Source organism: Phyllobates terribilis, unplaced genomic scaffold, assembly GCF_046119375.1.
Source record: "Phyllobates terribilis strain yellow unplaced genomic scaffold, ASM4611937v1 Scaffold_4__5_contigs__length_816908805, whole genome shotgun sequence".
In the NCBI taxonomy this organism is placed as follows: Eukaryota; Metazoa; Chordata; class Amphibia; order Anura; family Dendrobatidae; genus Phyllobates; species Phyllobates terribilis.
In genome coordinates this window covers 57,592,333-57,614,665 of record NW_027362764.1, presented here as the reverse complement: position 1 = coordinate 57,614,665, position 22,333 = coordinate 57,592,333, and the positions used below count along the sequence as shown (strand labels likewise).

The 22,333-nt window shown below is 47.0% G+C and overlaps 1 protein-coding gene across 8 annotated transcripts in view; it reads left to right on the top strand.

The window, feature by feature from the left end:
* AKAP9 (A-kinase anchoring protein 9) overlaps positions 1-22,333 on the top strand; it is a 200,529-nt gene that overhangs the window by 5,123 nt on the left and 173,073 nt on the right. For 6 of the 8 annotated variants that reach the window (XM_073677388.1, XM_073677390.1, XM_073677392.1 and 3 more), the window contains exons 2-3: positions 16,603-16,854; positions 19,301-19,345. In XM_073677388.1, coding sequence (XP_073533489.1) covers positions 16,603-16,854; positions 19,301-19,345 — 297 coding nt within the window. The remainder of the gene's footprint in view (positions 1-16,602; positions 16,855-19,300; positions 19,346-22,333) is intronic. The other 2 variants (XM_073677395.1, XM_073677393.1) reach the window with 1 other exon arrangement.

Genomic DNA, 22,333 nt, shown 5'->3' with positions numbered 1-22,333 from the left:
TGGAGGCTCTGTTATGTTCTGTGTCTGCTTTGCTGAATCTGGCACAGGGTGTCTTGAATCTGTGCAGGGTACAATGAAATCTCAAGACTATCAAGGAATTCTAGAGAGAAATGTGCTGCCCAGTGTCAGAAAGCTTGGTCTCAGTCGCAGGTCATGCGTCTTGCAACAGGATAATGACCCAAAACACACAGCTAAAAACACCCAAGAATGGCTAAGAGGAAAACATTGGACTATTCTGAAGTGGCTTCTATGAGCCCTGACCTAAATCCTATTGAGCATTTTTGGAAAGAGCTGAAACATGGCGTCTGGAAAAGGCAACCTTCACACACGAGACAACTGGAGCAGTTTGCTCATGAGGAGTGGCCAAAATACCTGTCGAGAGGCGCAGAAGTCTCATTGACAGTTACAGGAATCGTTTGATTGCAGTGATTGCCGCAAAAGGTCGTTCAACAAAATATTAAGTTAAGAAGAACCATCATTTCTGTCCAGGCCTATTCCATGAGGTTAATTGTTTTTTTTAATTCTGTGGAAGCAGAAAAGCAATGTCTGACTTTCATCTGTTCATTTTCATAGATTTTTAATTCATTATTACTTTTGTCAGATTCAAGTTATTTCTGTGACCATTGTGGGGTTTTCTTTCATTAAACGAGGGGTACCAATAATTTTGACCACATGTGTATATACATACCCCCTGTGTGTACTATGTGTATATATATATATTCCCTGTGTGCGTGTGTATATATGTATGCTGTATTCGCCTGCTTCATGTCTGAGTGCGCACTATACATTATGTATATACAGCCTATGAAATTTCCCCTTTGCCCGGTGCCCGTTCACCATTCATTCTATGTGTCTGTGATTCTTTGCCCCTTTGGCTCGGTGCATTAGTCTGCGTGTGTCCTGTGTACCTGTGTTTTGTGACCGGGGCTCGTGTATCGGGGGCGTCCTCCTGCGGTGCGAGAGCTCACGGTGCCCTATCCTGTCTATCCGACCAAAGACCACAATAGAAATAAATGGTGGCAAAATGAGGTGATGGATCCGGGGCCCTCGTGGACCTGCTGCGTGATCCTCTGTGATAAAACCATATATATATTATTAACTATATTGCTGGGAGTTGTAGTTCTGCAATTATTCGTGTACTAACGATTGGGGAGCACTGATCTGCTGGGATTATTTAGTTGCTTACAGAAGTCTGTGATAGTAATTGCTTGTATTTCTTGTGACATTCAGAAGCTGTTCCTCTGTTATTCTTCCTGGAAATAGGTGAATATATTGACAGGTGACTGGCTCTTATTTTCCCTACAAAAGGCTCTGTCCGCAGCGAGTAGACGGTGACTGTGTCACCACATGGGAAAACGTGCACATTTCCAGGAAGGATAACGGAGGAACGGCACAGACTTGTAAGAAAAGATACAGGTTGCTTTTATGGCTGCATTGACGTCACATTTGCCTGCCGAGTGTCCTTTATGTGCCGGGCTCGGCTCCTTTCCTGGCGGCAACTGTCCCTGCAGCTGTTCGCAGCGTGTCTTCTGCTCATGTGTGTGAGTGCAGTTGTCGGACACAGTGCTTTGTACACGGGGCTGCAGTCCCTGCTGGGACCACTAACAATGCTTTATGCACCATGGCAGCATCGTTATGGGGGTGCAGCTATTACCAAAGTCTCCATAGACAGCTGATTTTTCCACCGTCAATCCACGGCAAAATGCACTTGTCACTTGTGGGTACAGATTAAGCCCGGATGACCCGACCCTGCAGCGGCCGAGTGAAGGGTGACATGGCATGTGGGCAGTTTGATACGCGAGTATTAAAGGGGTTTTCCAGGGTCGGAAAACTTTTCCCTCCAGAGTTTTTTTTTTTTTTTTTTTCCCTTTCTTCTGAGGTTTACTCACCCTCCCCTGGTCTAGTGCTGAGTCTCCCCCTGTCTATTATTTGTCTGCAGCTCTGATATCACGTCATTAGCGCTGCAGCCAATCAGTGAACTCATTGTTTCTGCCCGAGTTGTCAGCACGAGCCGCTGAGCTCATTGATTGGTTGCAGCACTGTCGACGTGATATCATTGCTGCAGACAATAACAGAAACTGGGGAGCAGTGGCAGAGACTAAGCGGTCGGACCTGGGGAGGGTGAATAAAGCACAGTTTAACTGCAGAGGGAAAAAGAGGGTTTTCTGAAACCGAAAACCCCTTTAAACCAGACAGCCTAAGCCGGACCCCTTAACCTGATGTCAACTAAATACCATAATTGTACGGCCTTTGGTCCTCGGATTAAATTCTGCACCTTTGTAAATTTGCAGTGCAATCTAGTAGGAGGTGGTGGTCTCAGACACAGTCGGGGACCCCTAAGATATGACCTAAGCGGGTTATGTCTGCTTCTGTCTGTCCTTTTGCATGTTACATAGAGCTCAGTGAGACTCGTGTAGTGAAACGTAGCATCAGCAACGCTCCGAGATTCCCCGGAAAAAATGTAAAAAAAAAAACCTTTACCTAGAGATTATAATTATATTCGTAAAATAATAAACATCTGGAGAAAATTTAAGAAAAAAACAATCAAAAATAAGTCCAAACAACCTGAGAAAATATGATATTAATTTTTAAATTAATTTTATTATTTATGTGTAACAAATAAACCCTACAAATATTAGATATCCACGTGGCCATAATAACCCGGAGAATTCATTCAACAGGTTGTTTGGTGTGAACGATGAATGGCAAAAAATAAATAAATAAATAAAAGGCTAAACCAAAAATTTACACAGTAAATGCCGCCCTCAACACAACGCTAAAAAATAATACAATTTTTCCTGCATGAAACAAAGCCTCATATAGCCGTGTCAGTAAAAACATTGAAAAGCGGAGAGGCGAAAATGAGAAAAAAAAATGTTTTTAAAGAGTTACTAAGCTTATATAATATATATGATTTTGTCCTGCGTGAAAACTTGGAAATCACTTTATTAGGAGATTCCCCAAAGAAAAATTACATGTAAGTGTTTTTTAAACCGCTATTTTTTCACCGTCTATTTGCTGCATTGATATCGGAACGTGCTTATTTGGAGTACTGATGTTGGCAGTGATGGGGTCAGTGCTTGTGTACGTCATTCAGACGTCATTTTTTAGCATACAAGTGTGATCCTTCGCACTCGTACCTATAATCGTGATCGGGTTCTTCCACATGTCTGTGATTTTTTTTTTTTTTTTTTGCGGATACTTGTCCAATCTTCCAATCTTGATCCAAGTGTCAGATCCAAATCGGCATAGGTCTGTGTAAAGAAAAAAATAAAATAAAGACAGGAGGTCTGCAGAATAAAAAAAATTAATAAAATAATAAATGTAATAAAAAAAAATCAGACAGGAGGTGAGAGGAGGTCTGCACAATAAAAAAAAAAATAATGAACGTAATAAAAAAATATCGGACAGCATTTAGAAACTTTTTTTTTTTTCCCACTTTTGGTCTGTTTTTTGAAAAAAAAAAAAAAAACTGACGTGAATGAGGCCAAACGCTGGGGGGGAGAAACCGCATTCACACATCCGTGTGATTGTTCCCATCTGACCGAAACGGATCGATTCTGAGCAAAAGATCATTTCACCTGACTGATGAGCGATTTGCTTATTCATCGGACGCTCGGCAGTCTGTTCACACTGAGAGATAATCGTGAAATGAGCGTTTTTAAGAACACTCGTTCAGGAATATCTTGCAGTGTAAATTCAGTCTTGGCTTGTTGAAGATGAGCACAACCCTCAGAGGAGGAGATGGGCGCTGACCCATCACTGCCATCAGCTGTACTCCTAGGGATAAAATACTGATATCAATACAGCTTAAGGCAGGAAAAACGACCTGGGAAAGATCAGAGCTTTAGAAGCCAATTACATTCTTTTTTTTTTTACAGGAGATAAATCCCCTAATAAATTGATTTGCAAAGTTTCACAACTTTTCATATTGGGCAAAGTTTTATAAGTTTAGTTCTTCTTTAAAGCACAAAATAGTTAAATGTATCATGGATTTGGAATATTGATGTTCTATTCTTAGGATGGGCTGTTAATATCAAATCATTGGGGGGGTCGGACCCTCAGCACCCACTTTAATCAACTATTAAAACCGCTCATGGGGAAGTTGCAATACCTGCCTGGTTAGCGATTGGGGCAATGCTGCAGGGGAGAGAACGGGGGTCCTTTTTTTTTTTTTTTTTTTTTTTTTTTTTTAAGGACTTGGCTTGTATAATTTATTTCAAACTTTGAGAGCATTAAAACAATATATCGGAGTCTTCTGTGGCGGTCATAACGCTGTGGCGGTATTATTTATCTGCCTCTGCGGGCAGTGAATTGAGTCAGTATGTAACATAACGGTTGTATTACCCGCTCTGACTCTTCAGGGGTCTCATCCACGCGTCTCTTGTTCTGCGGTGTCAGGACGCACAGTTGTTGGCGAGCGCCTGGTGGTGGGATTAGCTCCTGTGTGTGACAGCTGCGGACCCCGGGTGACATTTCAGCAGTGTTGAGTTTTTCGCCCCCAGCGTGTTGGACAGCGGCTCAGATTTGTGTGAATTGATCTTTGTGTTTTCCTCTTATTTTTGGCTGTGATTTGTTTACCAGAGTCTGACCCCAAAAAGGCAAAAAGTGCAGCTGCTGAGACACTGTAGAGCTGCCTTTGCTATTCACCTCCCCATGCTTTGCTATGGGGGTATCCTTTTGAAAAAATGACGCCATGCACCAATACATGTACATGACGTGTGCCGCCATATGGTGCTAATCAGTGTCGCTTGGTGCAGCGTCTGCCCATTGTTCTGACATTTACATTAATGGCAATAGTCACTCATTGGATAGGAGGAAGCAGAATAATGAAGCCCGGGCGACTCTGTGACAAACTGAGCTCTCCGAAGCTGCTAAACGTGGCCTTTATAATATTGTGTCTGTGAATATGGCGAAGTCCTGATGACACCGTGCTAGTTGTCAGAGGTTATATTATGGTGTTGTCAGTCTGGTTTATGGGTCTTATTACCGTATAATTATAATAAGTGCGCGGTGTCACAGGACGATTATGTGACGGTTGCCGGTGGTTTATTGCATTATGTCACTTTCAGGCTTATTATTAGGTAGGTTTTATATGAGTGACGGATGCAAATCTCTATTTTTGTGCGTCTTACCGGATTTCTATAAATCAGACTCTTCACAGTCTCTGAATAAACAGGGAGCATTTGTGCCTCTCCCCAAATTTTTTATATAAATACATTTATTTATTTATTTTAGGGCATTATTCAGACTTACGATTTTTGCGTACGAGTACGATCCGTGATTTTTGTTTTATGGATAGCACTCATACTATGATAGTCTATGGGGCCGATTTTTTTTTTTATATTTATTTATTTATTTTTATATACTATGACTGATTGCTCCTCAGAAAATGTCCAATTTTGCCATTTTCGATGTTTTGAGATGGGACTGGGGTGTAGAAACTAGCAGGGAACAGGTCTGCCTTCCAATGTATGCACCAGTTAGTGAGGCATACATCGTTCTTATGCAAAAAAAAATACATAAAGTAAAAACAATGTTATATCAATGCAATATTATAGAGGGCTTCCCATGGGGCACCATATGGCGGCACATAGATTTATTATTATGGTGTTTCGGTAGTTGGCACTATCGGGTGATGTGGCACCAAATTTAGGAACTTCTTGCAAAATATTTTAGGCATTTTTCACTTCCTAACACCATTATTTGCGCTAAAATAATTCCGCACACCATTCATAAATCTGGCACATTTTCTGGTTCCTTCCCATTACTGAAACGTTAAAAAGTGTACAAATTTGCTCCGATTTTTTATTTTTTTTTCTAACAATTTTGCCCAGAATTCTGCAATTTTTTTCTTGTGTCTGGTCGTCCTTTCCGTCTGTAATCTTCCAGGATGTCGCCTCCTGTACAGTAGAAGTTGGCAGCGCTCCGTTCTTGGCTCGTCTACGGGGCTGTATTAGCGTTTCGCTATTTTGAGCGGTGCAGGCAAATAAAGCCGGTGTTGTGTTAATGGAGGAGCGGCCGGACTGACGGACGGATGAGTCACCGAGTCCACGTTACACCTCTGCCTCCTGCTTCTCCTTTCCGCTTACGTAGGCTTTTATAATATGGAGGAGAGAAGAGCGTGCACATCCATTATATAGTAACTGAAATACAAGGAAGCCTCTCCAGGAGACCACCTCTTTGAGAAGACCACTCTTATTCTAGAGCAGATTTCCTTTTCCAGGTTTTTAGTTCCACCATGCATAAAATGCACATTGACCATCTTCATGAAGGTATATTCACAGCACTCGCCACATATGGTGCATACAGGAAATATACGGGAGACAAACATGCAGTAAGAAGACCACCGGCTATACCTCTATGGTCCGGAGGCGTCCATAAACCAAGGTCGTCAGTAGGTGTCGTGTTGCCGACAACAAGAAGTGTAAGGGCTTTGCTGGAGACAGGTGAGGAGACCACATGGATGACCTCTCATGACCGTTTTCCCTGGAGCAGCTGTCGCAGGGAGCCACCAGTAACAAAATCCCTTGGGAAAATCCTCAATTTGCAAGAGGTCTTGCAAGCTGGACCCTTGTCTTTTGCATTTAAGAGGATGTGATTGGCCTCCCCATATCATAGGATGGTAATGGCTGCTGCATTGTTCGCTCACAGGGTGTTATTCTCACCCCTGAATTAGTTGTCAGGAGCCAGATTGATGTTTTATTGACAGCGCAGCGATCAGTGACAGATGGGCGGAAAACACGTATGGATCGTTCTCCTAATCACTGCAGCAAGAGTCGGGAGACAATCAACAAGATTCTCAACAATTTGTGTCTATTATTGGTCCAGAGTGTAGACGTGAGCCTCTGTCTGGGCCGGCGACGTAGAGGCGTCCCTGGAGCGGCCGGCGACGTAGAGGCGTCCCTGGAGCGGCCGGCGCCGTAGAGGCGTCCCTGGGGCAGGCGGCGCCGTAGAGGCGTCCCTGGAGCGGCCGGCGCCGTAGAGGCGTCCCTGGAGCGGCCGGCGCCGTAGAGGCGTCCCTGGGGCAGGCGGCGCCGTAGAGGCGTCCCTGGGGCAGGCGGCGCCGTAGAGGCGTCCCTGGGGCAGGCGGCGCCGTAGAGGCGTCCCTGGGGCAGGCGGCGCCGTAGAGGCGTCCCTGGGGCGGCCGGCGCCGTAGAGGCGTCCCTGGGGCGGCCGGCGCCGTAGAGGCGTCCCTGGGGCAGGCGGCGCCGTAGAGGCGTCCCTGGGGCAGGCGGCGCCGTAGAGGCGTCCCTGGGGCAGGCGGCGCCGTAGAGGCGTCCCTGGGGCAGGCGGCGCCGTAGAGGCGTCCCTGGGGCAGGCGGCGCCGTAGAGGCGTCCCTGGGGCAGGCGGCGCCGTAGAGGCGTCCCTGGGGCGGCCGGCGCCGTAGAGGCGTCCCTGGGGCGGCCGGCGCCGTAGAGGCGTCCCTGGAGCGGCCGGCGCCGTAGAGGCGTCCCTGGAGCGGCCGGCGCCGTAGAGGCGTCCCTGGAGCGGCCGGCGCCGTAGAGGCGTCCCTGGAGCGGCCGGCGCCGTAGAGGCGTCCCTGGAGCGGCCGGCGCCGTAGAGGCGTCCCTGGAGCGGCCGGCGCCGTAGAGGCGTCCCTGGAGCGGCCGGCGCCGTAGAGGCGTCCCTGGGGCAGGCGGCGCCGTAGAGGCGTCCCTGGAGCGGCTGGCGACGTAGAGGCTTCTTATTATTCTTTTTGAAAAGTGAACAGCGGGCAGGGATCTTTAGAAAGAAAGAATTCCCCACCGGTCCAGTGCTGCAGTGGTCTCCATCAGCACCTGGAGTGATGACATCACGACCACCAGTCATCTGACCTCGGATGCCACTGATTAGCTGCGGGGTCAATTGCCAGTCGATTGGAACATCATCGCTTCCGGTCCTAATGGAGATCGGCACGACAGAGCTTTTTTTTTTTTAATGAGCATTACTCTCCTTTTTTAATTTCACAAAGGGAGTGGAAAACCACTTCAGCTCATTTTCACATGATACAATTGCGCTGTTTTTTTGTACTGCAGCGCAATCACATTTCTTTGAACGTTGCATTAAGGGCTAACTATTGAACTATTTGTAAATAAACAGCGATTTTGAGGTTCTGCAGCAGCTGGGGCACAACTGTATAACATCCAGTGCAGTCTCTGAAGACGCAGTGAATTTGTGGTTTGTGTGGGAGAATGGTACATGCAAGAAGAGATGATCAGTGCCCAGTTGGCGCCGCTGATCTCCATATAAATATAGGAATCTGATGGTCGTACAAATACATTTTACAGATAAGACAATGGAAAATGTCCAATTACTGAGTCTTGCATTAGTGCGGAGCTCGGGTCAGATGTGGGTCGGGGTTTTTTTCTCTTCCCGCTGTGATCTCTCCTTCGTGTTCCCCACCATTCGTGTCATATCTGCGAGGCCTAATGGTTGGTCACGGTGGGGCCCGGCTTATCATATTGTAACAGGATTTGTGCACGTACTTCTTATCCCTGTTGTAAATCACATAAGCTGAGACATCAGGAGTCACCGGCCGGGACGCTGTCATATAACCTGCTGAGTGCGGGTCTAGGGGTCGCTGTCTGGGACCGTACCCTCACACTGGGACCATACCCTCGCACTGGGACCGAACCCGGTGTCTGAGACTGTACTCTCGGACTGGGACCATAGCCGTGGATTGGGACTGTACCCGCTGTCTGGGACTATAGCCGTGGACTGGGTCTGTTGCTGATGTCTGGGACCATAGCCGTGGACTGGGTCTGTAGCTGCTGTCTGGGACCGTACCCACTCTCTAGGACCGTACCCACTCTCTGAGATCTTACCAGCGGACTGGGATCGTACCAGCGGACTGGGGCCCTGCCCACTGTCTGGGATCGTACCAGCGGACTGGGGCCCTGCCCACTGTCTGGGATCGTACCAGCGGACTGGGGCCATACCCACTGTCTGGGATCGTACCAGCGGACTGGGGCCATACCCACTGTCTGGGATCGTACCAGCAGACTGGGGCCATACCCACTGTGTGGGATCGTACCAGCGGACTGGGGCCATACCCACTGTCTGGGATCGTACCAGCGGACTGAGGCCATACCCACTGTCTGGGATCGTACCAGCGGACTGTGGCCATACCCACTGTCTGGGATCGTACCAGCGGACTGTGGCCATACCCACTGTCTGGGATCGTACCAGCGGACTGTGGCCATACCCACTGTCTGGGATCGTACCAGCGGACTGGGGCCATACCCACTGTCTGGGATCGTACCAGCGGACTGGGGCCATACCTGCTGTCAGACATGTTCTGCTACAAGGTACCACATGTCCATTAATTGTTAAACCCACGTGTCGGTGCATTGAAGCAAGCGCCGGTTCTGATGATTTTATGTTTAAGTAGTCTTCTTCTCGGGGAGTTAATCTTTGCCATTTGTCGATTATTCCTGTCTTGTAAAGTGATGACATATATGATTGGGAAAGATGGGCCCCACCTTCGGGACTGTCAGTAATCTTGGGACTGATCCTGCACCCTCTTTTCCCCGCCGGCTGTACAGGGAGCTGCAGCCCCGGGACCATCGTGGTGGCACTGATGTGCGGGGTGAATCGGTGAAGAAACGTGCAATGCATCCCCTCCTTTCTGGGGGTCCTAGAGGACAAACCCCACAATCAGAACGTGATGGTGTATCCTAGCCTTGACCTAAACCTAAAAAGTTGTTGGGGGGCTTGGGACCCCTGGATTTGCAGAATTGAGATATAAAACGATGCCTAGTGGTGAACCGACCTTGTACACTTTTCCTCTTGATTGTGCCCCCTCCGTTCTATAAGTGAACGCAACAAATAAGATCTTGGCACAAGTCCTATAACAGCCGCTGCCAATCTCTAAATTTGATTTGCGGGATTAGCGGGGGGCTTTGCTGGAGAAACGCGTCTCCTAGGCGTTTGGTTAAAGTGATTGTGTCATTAACTTCTTAGGTGGCTGTAATCTGTGAAAGGAGCTCTGCATAGGTCCGGCCCGACGATATATGTTCCCTCTATGCCAGGACAGCAAGTAAAAATTACTGTACAGCTCTCCAAAATTTAGACAAAAAGGTCCTGGTGGGCCGGGGCAGAGTAGGAGATCATATCTGTATTCTTGGTGGTCTAGTAGGAGATTACGTCTTTTGCTGATTATCTAGGGCAGTAAAGGGGTGAATGTTTGTGTTGCTGATAGTCCAGGGCAGTAAAAGTGTTCATATCAGTATCCCTGGTGGTCTAGGGGTGGAGGGGATTATAAAGGTTGTCCACTTTTAAAACACATAAATGTGCCAAGAGTAAGAATATATTGAACAAAAAATGTAATAAATTGATATCTCCTAGATGGGGCATCACGGGACCACTGCAGCCAATCAGCGGCAAGTGACCAGCTGCAGCATTCATTCTCACCAAGCCAGAAAATTAGTTTTTTTTTTTTTTATGATTTTTTTTTTTCCCCCCTATGTCACTTTGGACCCAAGTAGAGAACAAGCCCTTTTTCATATTACTATTCTTACTAGTCCAGGGCACAGAAGGGCTTAAGGTCCCCAAAGTCTCCTATGCGTTTCTCCGCTTATGGGTTCATCAGGAGGACGAGAAGCAGACGAATCAACATGCCAAGCCCCTTTTTCCAATTTTGGCATAGGAGACTTTGGGGACTTTTGGACCTTATCTCGGATGTGTAGTCTAAGATTAGGGGTATGTTCAGTGTCGGTGCAGGGTCGCCCTTATTAAGCTGGTTCCCCATCCTATAGTAGGCACACAGGGTTTAGATCAGGTTTCAGTCCAGAAAAACAAAGATGATTTTGCTGTCAGATTTATGTGATTCTGGGTTGAAAAAATAATTTAATCTGATGTTAATTATACCAGATTAATTGGGTTATTTTAATTAATGACACTATTCATTGTGGTCTTGGGCAGAGAAGGGTTTCATGGCACTATCCCTGCTGGGCTAAGACAGAAAAGGGGGTTTAATGGCACTATACCTGCTGGTCTAAGACAGAAATGTGGTTTAATGGCACTATCCCTGTTGGTCTAGGGCAGAAATGGGGTTTAATGGCCCTATCCCTGTTGGTGAGAGAAGAAATGGAGCTTAATGGCCCTCTTCCTGCTGCACTAGGGTAGAAATGGGCTTTAATGGCCCTATCCCTGTTGGGTTAGGGTAGAAATGGGATTTAATGGCACTATACCTGCTGGTCTAAGACAGAAATTGGGTTTAATGGCACTATCCCTGTTGGTCTAGGGCAGAAATGGGGTTTAATGGCACTATCCCTGCTGGTAAGGGCAGAAATGGGGCTTAATGTCCCTATCCCTGCTGGTAAGGGCAGAAATGGGGCTTAATGGCCCTATCCCTGCTGGGCTAGGGCAGAAATGGCGTTCAATGGCACTATACCTGTTGGGCTAGGATAGAAATAGCGTATAATGGCCGTATCCCTGTTGGGCTAGGGTAGAAATGGGGTTTAATGGCCCTATCCCTGTTGGGCTAGGGTAGAAATGGGGTTTAATGGCCCTATCCCTGCTGGGCTAGGGCAGAGATGGGGTTTAATGGCCCTATCCCTGTTGGGTTAGGGTAGAAATGGGATTTAATGGCACTATACCTGCTGGTCTAAGACAGAAATGGGGTTTAATGGCACTATCCCTGTTGGTCTAGGGCAGAAATGGGGTTTAATGGCACTATCCCTGCTGGTAAGGGCAGAAATGGGGCTTAATGGCCCTATCCCTGCTGGTAAGAGCAGAAATGGGGCTTAATGGCCCTATCCCTGCTGGGCTAGGGCAGAAATGGCGTTCAATGGCACTATACCTGTTGGGCTAGGATAGAAATAGCGTTTAATGGCCCTATCCCTGTTGGGCAAGGGTAGAAATGGGGTTTAATGGCCCTATCCCTGTTGGGCTAGGGTAGAAATGGGGTTTAATGGCCCTATCCCTGTTGGGCTAGGGCAGAGATGGGGTTTAATGGCCCTATCCCTGTTGGGCTAGGGTAGAAATGGGGTTTAATGGCCCTATCCCTGTTAGGCTAGGGTAGAAATTGGGTTTAATGACCCTATCCCTGTTGGGCTAGGGTAGAAATGGGATTTAATGGCTCCAACCCTGCTGGGCTAGGGCAGAAATGGGCTTTAATGGCCCTATCCCTGCTGGGTTAGGGCAGAAATGGGGATCAATGTCACTATCCCTGCTGGGTTAGGGCAGAAATGGGGTTTAATGGCCCTATCCCTGCTGGGTTAGGGCAGAAATGGGGTTTAATGGCCCTATCCCTGTTGGGCTAGGGTAGAAATGGGGTTTAATGGCCCTATCCCTGTTGGGCTAGGGTAGAAATGGGGTTTAATGGCCCTATCCCTGTTGGGCTAGGGTAGAAATGGGGTTTAATGGCCCTATCCCTGCTGGGCTAGGGCAGAGATGGGGTTTAATGGCCCTATCCCTGTTGGGTTAGGGTAGAAATGGGATTTAATGGCACTATACCTGCTGGTCTAAGACAGAAATGGGGTTTAATGGCACTATCCCTGTTGGTCTAGGGCAGAAATGGGGTTTAATGGCACTATCCCTGCTGGTAAGGGCAGAAATGGGGCTTAATGGCCCTATCCCTGCTGGTAAGAGCAGAAATGGGGCTTAATGGCCCTATCCCTGCTGGGCTAGGGCAGAAATGGCGTTCAATGGCACTATACCTGTTGGGCTAGGATAGAAATAGCGTTTAATGGCCCTATCCCTGTTGGGCAAGGGTAGAAATGGGGTTTAATGGCCCTATCCCTGTTGGGCTAGGGTAGAAATGGGGTTTAATGGCCCTATCCCTGTTGGGCTAGGGCAGAGATGGGGTTTAATGGCCCTATCCCTGTTGGGCTAGGGTAGAAATGGGGTTTAATGGCCCTATCCCTGTTAGGCTAGGGTAGAAATGGGGTTTAATGGCCCTATCCCTGTTGGGCTAGGGTAGAAATGGGATTTAATGGCCCCAACCCTGCTGGGCTAGGGCAGAAATGGGATTTAATGGCCCCAACCCTGCTGGGTTAGGGCAGAAATGGGGATCAATGTCACTATCCCTGCTGGGTTAGGGCAGAAATGGGGTTTAATGGCCCTATCCCTGCTGGGTTAGGGCAGAAATGGGGTTTAATGGCCCTATCCCTGTTGGGCTAGGGTAGAAATGGGGTTTAATGGCCCTATCCCTGTTGGGCTAGGGTAGAAATGGGGTTTAATGGCCCTATCCCTGTTGGGCTAGGGTAGAAATGGGATTTAATGGCCCCAACCCTGCTGGGCTAGGGCAGAAATGGGCTTTAATGGCCCTATCCCTGCTGGGTTAGGGCAGAAATGGGGATCAATGTCACTATCCCTGCTGGGTTAGGGCAGAAATGGGGTTTAATGGCCCTATCCCTGCTAGGTTAGGGCAGAAATGGGGTTTAATGGCCCTATCCCTGTTGGGCTAGGGTAGAAATGGGGTTTAATGGCCCTATCCCTGCTGGGCTAGGGTAGAAATGGGGTTTAATGGCCCTATCCCTGTTGGGCTAGGGTCGAAATGGGATTTAATGGCCCCAACCCTGCTGGGCTAGGGCAGAAATGGGCTTTAATGGCCCTATCCCTGCTGGGTTAGGGCAGAAATGGGATCAATGTCACTATCCCTGCTGGGTTAGGGCAGAAATGGGGTTTAATTACCCTATCCCTGCTGGGCTAGGGCAGAAATGGGGTTTAATGGCCCTATCCCTGCTGGGCTAGGGCAGAAATGGGGTTTAATGGCCCTATCCCTGCTGGGCTAGGGCAGAAATGGGGTTTAATGGCCCTATCCCTGCTGGGCTAGGGCAGAAATGGGGTTTAATGGCCCTATCCCTGCTGGGCTAGGGCAGAAATGGGGTTTAATGGCCCTATCCCTGCTGGGCTAGGGCAGAAATGGGGTTTAATGGCCCTATCCCTGCTGGGCTAGGGCAGAAATGGGGTTTAATGGCCCTATCCCTGCTGGGCTAGGGCAGAAATGGGGTTTAATGGCCCTATCCCTGCTGGGCTAGGGCAGAAATGGGGTTTAATGGCCCTATCCCTGCTGGGCTAGGGCAGAAATGGGGTTTAATGGCCCTATCCCTGCTGGGCTAGGGCAGAAATGGGGTTTAATGGCCCTATCCCTGCTGGGCTAGGGCAGAAATGGGGTTTAATGGCCCTATCCCTGCTGGGCTAGGGCAGAAATGGGGTTTAATGGCCCTATCCCTGCTGGGCTAGGGCAGAAATGGGGTTTAATGGCCCTATCCCTGCTGGGCTAGGGCAGAAATGGGGTTTAATGGCCCTATCCCTGCTGGGCTAGGGCAGAAATGGGGTTTAATGGCCCTATCCCTGCTGGGCTAGGGCAGAAATGGGGTTTAATGGCCCTATCCCTGCTGGGCTAGGGCAGAAATGGGGTTTAATGGCCCTATCCCTGCTGGGCTAGGGCAGAAATGGGGTTTAATGGCCCTATCCCTGCTGGGCTAGGGCAGAAATGGGGTTTAATGGCCCTATCCCTGCTGGGCTAGGGCAGAAATGGGGTTTAATGGCCCTATCCCTGCTGGGCTAGGGCAGAAATGGGGTTTAATGGCCCTATCCCTGCTGGGCTAGGGCAGAAATGGGGTTTAATGGCCCTATCCCTGCTGGGCTAGGGCAGAAATGGGGTTTAATGGCCCTATCCCTGCTGGGCTAGGGCAAAAATGGGGTTTTATGGCCCTATCCCTGTTGGGCTAGGGCAGAAATGGGGTTTAATGGCCCTATCCCTGTTGGGCTAGGGCAGAAATGGGGTTTAATGGCCCTATCCCTGCTGGGCTAGGGCAGAAATGGGGTTTAATGGCCCTATCCCTGCTGGGCTAGGGCAGAAATGGGGTTTAATGGCCCTATCCCTGCTGGGCTAGGGCAGAAATGGGGTTTAATGGCCCTATCCCTGCTGGGCTAGGGCAGAAATGGGGTTTAATGGCCCTATCCCTGCTGGGCTAGGGCAGAAATGGGGTTTAATGGCCCTATCCCTGCTGGGCTAGGGCAGAAATGGGGTTTAATGGCCCTATCCCTGCTGGGCTAGGGCAGAAATGGGGTTTAATGGCACTATCCCTGCTGGGCTAGGGCAGAAATGGGGTTTAATGGCCCTATCCCTGCTGGGCTAGGGCAGAAATGGGGTTTAATGGCCCTATCCCTGCTGGGCTAGGGCAGAAATGGGGTTTAATGGCCCTATCCCTGCTGGGCTAGGGCAGAAATGGGGTTTAATGGCCCTATCCCTGCTGGGCTAGGGCAGAAATGGGGTTTAATGGCCCTATCCCTGCTGGGCTAGGGCAGAAATGGGGTTTAATGGCCCTATCCCTGCTGGGCTAGGGCAGAAATGGGGTTTAATGGCCCTATCCCTGCTGGGCTAGGGCAGAAATGGGGTTTAATGGCCCTATCCCTGTTGGGCTAGGGCAGAAATGGGGTTTAATGGCCCTATCCCTGTTGGGCTAGGGCAGAAATGGGGTTTAATGGCCCTATCCCTGTTGGGCTAGGGTAGAAATGGGGTTTAATGGCCCTATCCCTGTTGGGCTAGGGCAGAAATGGGGTTTAATGGCCCTATCCCTGTTGGGCTAGGGTAGAAATGGGGTTTAATGGCCCTATCCCTGTTGGGCTAGGGTAGAAATGGGGTTTAATGGCCCTATCCCTGTTGGGCTAGGGTAGAAATGGGGTTTAATGGCCCTATCCCTGTTGGGCTAGGGTAGAAATGGGGTTTAATGGCCCTATCCCTGTTGGGCTAGGGTAGAAATGGGGTTTAATGGCACTATAGCTGCTGGTCTAAGACAGAAATTGGGTTTAACGGCATTATTCCTGCAGGGCTATGAATGGCTTTATCTTTATCTGGTGGTCTAAGGCAGAGAAGGGTTGAATGGCAGTTTCCCTGGTGGACTAGGACCAGTCCAGGCACTAAATATACATTTTGTTGGCACATTCGACATTTAAAGTCTGGGATTACCCCATTAATAGGTGACTGAGTGATGCTGTGATTCGCCTCCTGGCTGTGACTTTGTTGGACCGTAGGCTTCATCTGCCGATCTGTAAAGAAACCTCTGCCGGGGGATTTAAGGATCCCTTTACTCAGTAACGTGTCATAGGAACATTAAGATTTTTTTGAACTTGTGACTTTTTTAGTGGTCAGTTAACAGACTTTGAGGAGTCCTGGGGATTATGGCCCCCTTACTTATTTGGGGTACCAGAGAGAGGCACCAGTCTTATACTTTTTCAGGGGAAGTTGAAGGGCAATGCTACCTGGTAAAAACCTATAATATAATATATATATATATATATATATATATATATATATATATATATATATATATATATATATATATATATATATATATATATATATATATATATATATATATATATATATATATATATATATATATATATACATGTGTATATATACATATAATATTTAAATCATGGCGTAAATAATGAGTTTTTACTGCAAACTTGAAAAACTGCAGCCCAAAAAAAATGCAGTGCGATCGCAGTATGTGAACGTACCTGTAAAATTCCAGTACACACATTGGTAGGTAGTAGATTTAAAGCTTTATAGGAGCCCAAACATGGTCCAGAATCCACTCCTTTCCCCGTCCCTCCTCTATGTTCCTGATTTTTTTCTTTTTTCTTTTGCTCCCTCTTAGCTCGCCCAGTTCAGACAGCGCAAGGGACAGGCGGACAGCCAGAATACTGCCAAGAAGAACAAGAAGAAGAAGCCGTCCTCCAGCTCCAAACAGGACTGCGGCGAACTGGTGTCAGAAGCCGGACTGTCCCAGCGCGATGACTCCCTCCCCCAGACCGCCCCTAGCGGAGCAGGTACCACTGCCGAATTCACCATCATGAGGACGATGCCCCAGGGGGAAATGATCCAGCACGACAAGACCTACACCATAGAGGTGAGCGCCTAATATATAGGTCGTCCCCGCAGCGATATCAATTCATTAAGGCTTCATCGTCTGTTTTCCATCCCGGCTCCTAACCGCTTTGCTTCCTGTGCCGACACAATACCAGAGCTGTGTATGAAGGGGGTTGGCTGTTTATTTCAATAGCTAAGCCAGCCCCCTCCTCTCTCACAGCCAATAGCTAAGCCAGTCCCCTCCTCAGTCTCAACCAATAGCTAAACCAGCCCCCTCCTCTCACAGACAATAGCTAAGCCAGCCCCCTCCTCTCTCACAGCCAGTAGCTAAGCCAGTCCCCTCCTCAGTCTCAACCAATAGCTAAGCCAGCCCCCTCCTCTCTCACAGACAATAGCTAAGCCAGCCACCTCCTCTCTCACAGCCAATAGCTAAGCCAGCCCCCTCCTCTCTCAGACAATAGCTAAGCTAGCCCCCTCCTCTGTCACAGCCAATAGCTAAGCTAGCCCCCTCCTCTGTCACAGCCAATAGCTAAGCTAGCCCCCTCCTCTGTCACAGCCAATAGCTAAGCTAGCCCCCTCCTCTCTCACAGCCAATAGCTAAGCTAGCCCCCTCCTCTCACAGCCAATAGCTAAGCTAGCCCCCTCCTCTGTCACAGCCAATAGCTAAGCTAGCCCCCTCCTCTGTCACAGCCAATAGCTAAGCTAGCCCCCTCCTCTCTCACAGCCAATAGCTAAGCCAGCCCCCTCCTCTCTCACAGCCAATAGCTAAGCCAGTCCCCTCCTCAGTCTCAACCAATAGCTAAGCCAGCCCCCTCCTCTCTCACAGACAATAGCTAAGCCAGCCGCCTCCTCTCTCACAGCCAATAGCTAAGCCAGCCCCCTCCTCTCTGACAATAGCTAAGCTAGCCCCCTCCTCTCTCACAGCCAATAGCTAAGCTAGCCCCCTCCTCTCACAGACAATAGCTAAGCCAGCCCCCTCCTCTCTCACAGACAATAGCTAAGCCAGCCACCTCCTCTCTCACAGACAATAGCTAAGCCAGCCCCCTCCTCTTTCTCAATCAATAGATAAGCCAGCCCCCTCCTCTGTCTCAATCAATAGATAAGCCAGCCCCCTCCTCTGTCTCAACCAATAGCTAAGCCAGCCCCCTCCTCTGTCTCAACCAATAGCTAAGCCAGCCCCCTCCTCTGTCTCAACCAATTGCTAAGCCAGCCCCCTCCTTTGTCACAGCCAATTGCTAAGCCAGCCCCCTCCTCTGTCACTGCCTATTGAAAAACATCCAGCCCCCTTCTTTTTCTATCAATTGGCGGTACCAGAGGAGAGGGCTTGTTCAGCTATTGAAATAAACAGCCAGGCAGTCCCTTTCTTGTTCTCTTTCAGTAGCTGAGCTAGTCCCCTCCCCTGCCACAGCCAATAGATAGATAAAGAAGAGGGCTGGCTTAGTTATTGAAACAAGCAGTTAGCCAGTCCCCTTTTTTTCCAATCTATTGGCTGTGACAGAGGAGGGGGCTGGCTCAGCTATTCAAGCAGCCAGCTCCCTTCACACTAAGGTAACTCTGTTTTGGCAGGACTGGAAAGGAAGTGTCTGTGACCAGGGACAAACGGATATAATTTACTATTTGAATCGCATTTATGCATATTATTTGTTTGGCTGGACAATCCCTTTAAGAGTCAGAGTGTTAGAGGCCTGATACCAATGGCTCCAATGATTACTTGTGCTTCCTCTTGGACCCGATTATAATAATGGAAAATAGGACGACTTATCAGTCCTTAAACAAGACCTGTTCGCTCTCCTGACAAGTCTGACTTGTTATTTTATGGAAATACACATCATTTACCATCATTTTTAAGGCATTTTTCTCTCTGCTTTGTTCCATCCCTCTGTTATTCCTCCTGGAAATAAATGGATAAATTGATAACTGGGTGGTGCTAGTTTGGGGGGGAGGGGTGTCCTGACACACCCCTCCACTGTCCAATCAGGGCTTATAGTGCCTGACTCTGTACAGACACACCCCCTTAACACCCATTTGTCAATTTATTCATACTTTTTTACATTTCCAGGAGGAATAACAAAGGAACGACACAAATGTTCCCAACTTTTTTTTTTTGTGGGAAATGCAAGTGTTTACTAAAAATCGACTGGTCAATAAAGCTGACCGGCCCCCTTATAAGTACATTTTGTGCATCCTCATGACAACACTTCTTGCATGTTCATCACTATCCAATGGCTCCTAATAACATTTAGAATGTGGACAGTAATTTGGATCCTATATAACATCACCTTGGTATATGGGGCAGAACATAGACAGGAAGTGTTGTCATGGGGACACGGGATTTGAAAAGATGCAGGCTCCGAAGTGGGTTATAGTATGATGAAGATAATGGAGAAGGATCGGCCATGCCTCCATGTGTCGGGGTCCGTGGCTTCGCGTACGTGGTTGTATGGCGAGAAGAAACCTTATTTTAATAGGTTGTGTTTTAATCGCAGCCGGAGAGTGAAGTTTCCACCACCGCTGACGATTATAGCTCGGAGGTAAGCGAGGCGGCGACGGCATGCTGCATGCTGATCACTCATGTCTCCTGAATGGGGTTGATTTGCCTCTTATTAATGAATGTGAGATTTATTATGCTTTTTTTTTGGGGGGGGGGGGGGGTACCATCCTGTCCTCCTCTGCCCCCAATAAATCATTGTAAATAAATTGCTCTCCTTTTCACGCCATGTTTCTTTGCTTTCTCTCGTTCGCTGCCTCATCTCTTTCACATCCAGAATGAATGGTTTGTGCTCTTGGTGTCATTATTTATATTCACCACGGGAGAACTTTTTTATTTCTTTTTATGTTTTGTTTTTTTTACCTTTTTTAAATTACATTTTTTTTAAAGCAATTGTAAAAAAATATGACGTAAATTTAGTGCTTTTTTTTTTTCTCCATCACTACTGTACTGTAGATTTTAGAGGTAATTATAGGGTGGACGCTAAATACATTAACACATGATTACTAATTTTATCGCTGTGGGAGAGCTATTAAAAGGGAAAATATCACACCGCTTCAACTAGAAATCCCTTCTGAAAATCGTATTTAAAAGGATCTGTCAACACATTTTTGTATATGTAAGTAATGGAATAGGCTGTGTAGGCGCCTGTTCCCCGGGAAAAATGAGACCTTTTTTGTACAGATCCGATGTTCCAGTCATGAGAAATCTACTGTAGAAGTTGTATGCAAATGAGGCAGGAAGTGCTCCCAGTTCACTTCCTGTCTGATTTGCATACAGCTTCTACACTTGATTTCTCATTATTGGCACATCGGATCTCCTCATAAAAGGTCTCATTTTTATCGGGGGACAAGCACCTACACACTCTATACCACTGCTTCCATATCCAAAAATGTGCTGACCGGTTCCTTTTAATGGACGTCTGACTCACTGAAATGTCCTACAGAGGACGTGCTTTCAGAGAACATTAAATTCTTGCTACCCTGGGTTTGATTGGAAAATGTTAGGCTATGTACACATTTTTTGGAGGTTTTTTTTTTTTTTTTTTTTCAGATTCTATGGGAAATTCATTTTGCTCTTGTTTAAGGGATTTTTTTATTTTTTTTATTTAAATGTCTGGTAGAAAAAGAAAAAAAAAAAAGCTCATGTCCTGATGGAATTTGCTCCAAACTATGCACTGCCAAATCAAAAGGCTGCAAAGGAAAAAAAAAAATGTTTTCAAATTAATTAATATTTTTTTAATTTTAATACCTTAAAAAAACAACAACTCTGTGGGAACAAAGCCTTAGTTTAAAACAGGAGGGCAACACATGAATCATGATATGGGTAGGGCTGCTTTTGAAAGGGTGATCCATCAGGAACCCGGACCTGTCCATTTTAGCAAATATCTATGTTCTCCACAATAAAACATTTCTGGTGTATCATTTCTTACTAATTCTGATGTTGTGCCATTCCTCTGTTATTCCTACTGGAAATTTATAAATAAATTGACAGATGGGCATTACCAGTTTGGTGCGGTATAAAATGTGCCTTCAATGAAAATGGATTTTCCCACTACTGAGCTAGTAGATGACAGTTGGTGCTTTTGAAGTTCTATGGAGGTGGAGTGAGGGAGGAGCTAGAGGCGGACACAGACATTCTGCTGCAAGTTCTCCTGAATCGACCGTTCTCTTTCTCCGTAGAACTTTGAGCACGAACTGTAACGGTCATTTCAGAAGAACTTGCAGCAGAATGTCTGTGTCCGCCTCTAGCTCCTCCCTCCACCTCCATAGAACTTCAAAAGCACCAACTGTCATCTCCTATCTTAGTAGGAAAGTGAATAAAGATTTTACCCATGAATTGAGAATGAAAGATCAGTCCAAGAGGAGAAAGAAGCAGATTTCCCCAATAAGATATCTTACAAAGTTGCTTATTTTCATGTGTACTATTGATTTAATGAACTGAAAATTAGAGCGATGGGTGCTCTTTAAATTTAAAGGGGTACCCTGGTTTTATGTTTAAAAAAAATAAAATAAAAACACAGAGAATTTACTAAAATTGGTGTTTCCTACTCCAGTTTTAAACAGAATTTCGCTGGAGTAAGATGCATCTAATTGATTAGGAGCTTCACGCCTTGTAATAAATTGGATTTTTTATGTAATTTCCAAAATTTTCTTGCAGAAAGTATAGCACATGTGTCCCTCCCAGTGAGGATGCACATTTTAGAAAACTTGCGACAATTGCAGGACTGACACTGCAGGATAATCCTTGTCCCTGCAATCACTACTTTGTCCCGTATCAGCCAGTCTGCAGATAGTTACTCACAATATCAGATACTCCTCTTATAAGCTGCCATGTTTAGTTGTAGTGTCCCTTCAATATAATACTTGGTGCATTCATTTTATATTCCTTCTAGGTTCAAATTATAATTTTTGGACCATTTAAAGATTATTTAAAAGGGGTGTCACATAAGATGACGCCACGCCACTATCATGCTTTTGTGATCATGAAATCTTACAGTTTTCACTGTACCTCACAAAAGACACTTCCTGGTCTGTAGAGATCACTTCTTTGCATTTTCATTATCATCACAGGCTGGATTACAATGACTGATAACACCTCTATATACAGTAGATAACACAGGATCAACCATTCACAATAGGTAATGTCACAGCTCACCTCCTCCTCCTCCTGTACAATGACTGATAACACCTCTATATACAGTAGGTAACACAGGATCCACCATTCACAATAGGTGATGTCACAGCTCACCTCCTCCTCCTGTACAACGACGGATAACACCTCTATATACAGTAGATAACACAGGATCCATCATTCACAATAGGTGATGTCACAGCCCACCTCCTCCTGTACAATGACTGATAAGGCTGGGTGCCCACGTAGCGTTTTTCAAGCGTTTATGCTGCGGAATTTCCGCAGTGGAAACGCTAGGTAATCCGCACCCCATGGTCTCCAAGGGGATTCCGCATGTTCTATGCACATGCTGCGGATTTTTCCGCAGCGTTTATGCTGCGTACAAAAATCCGCAGCA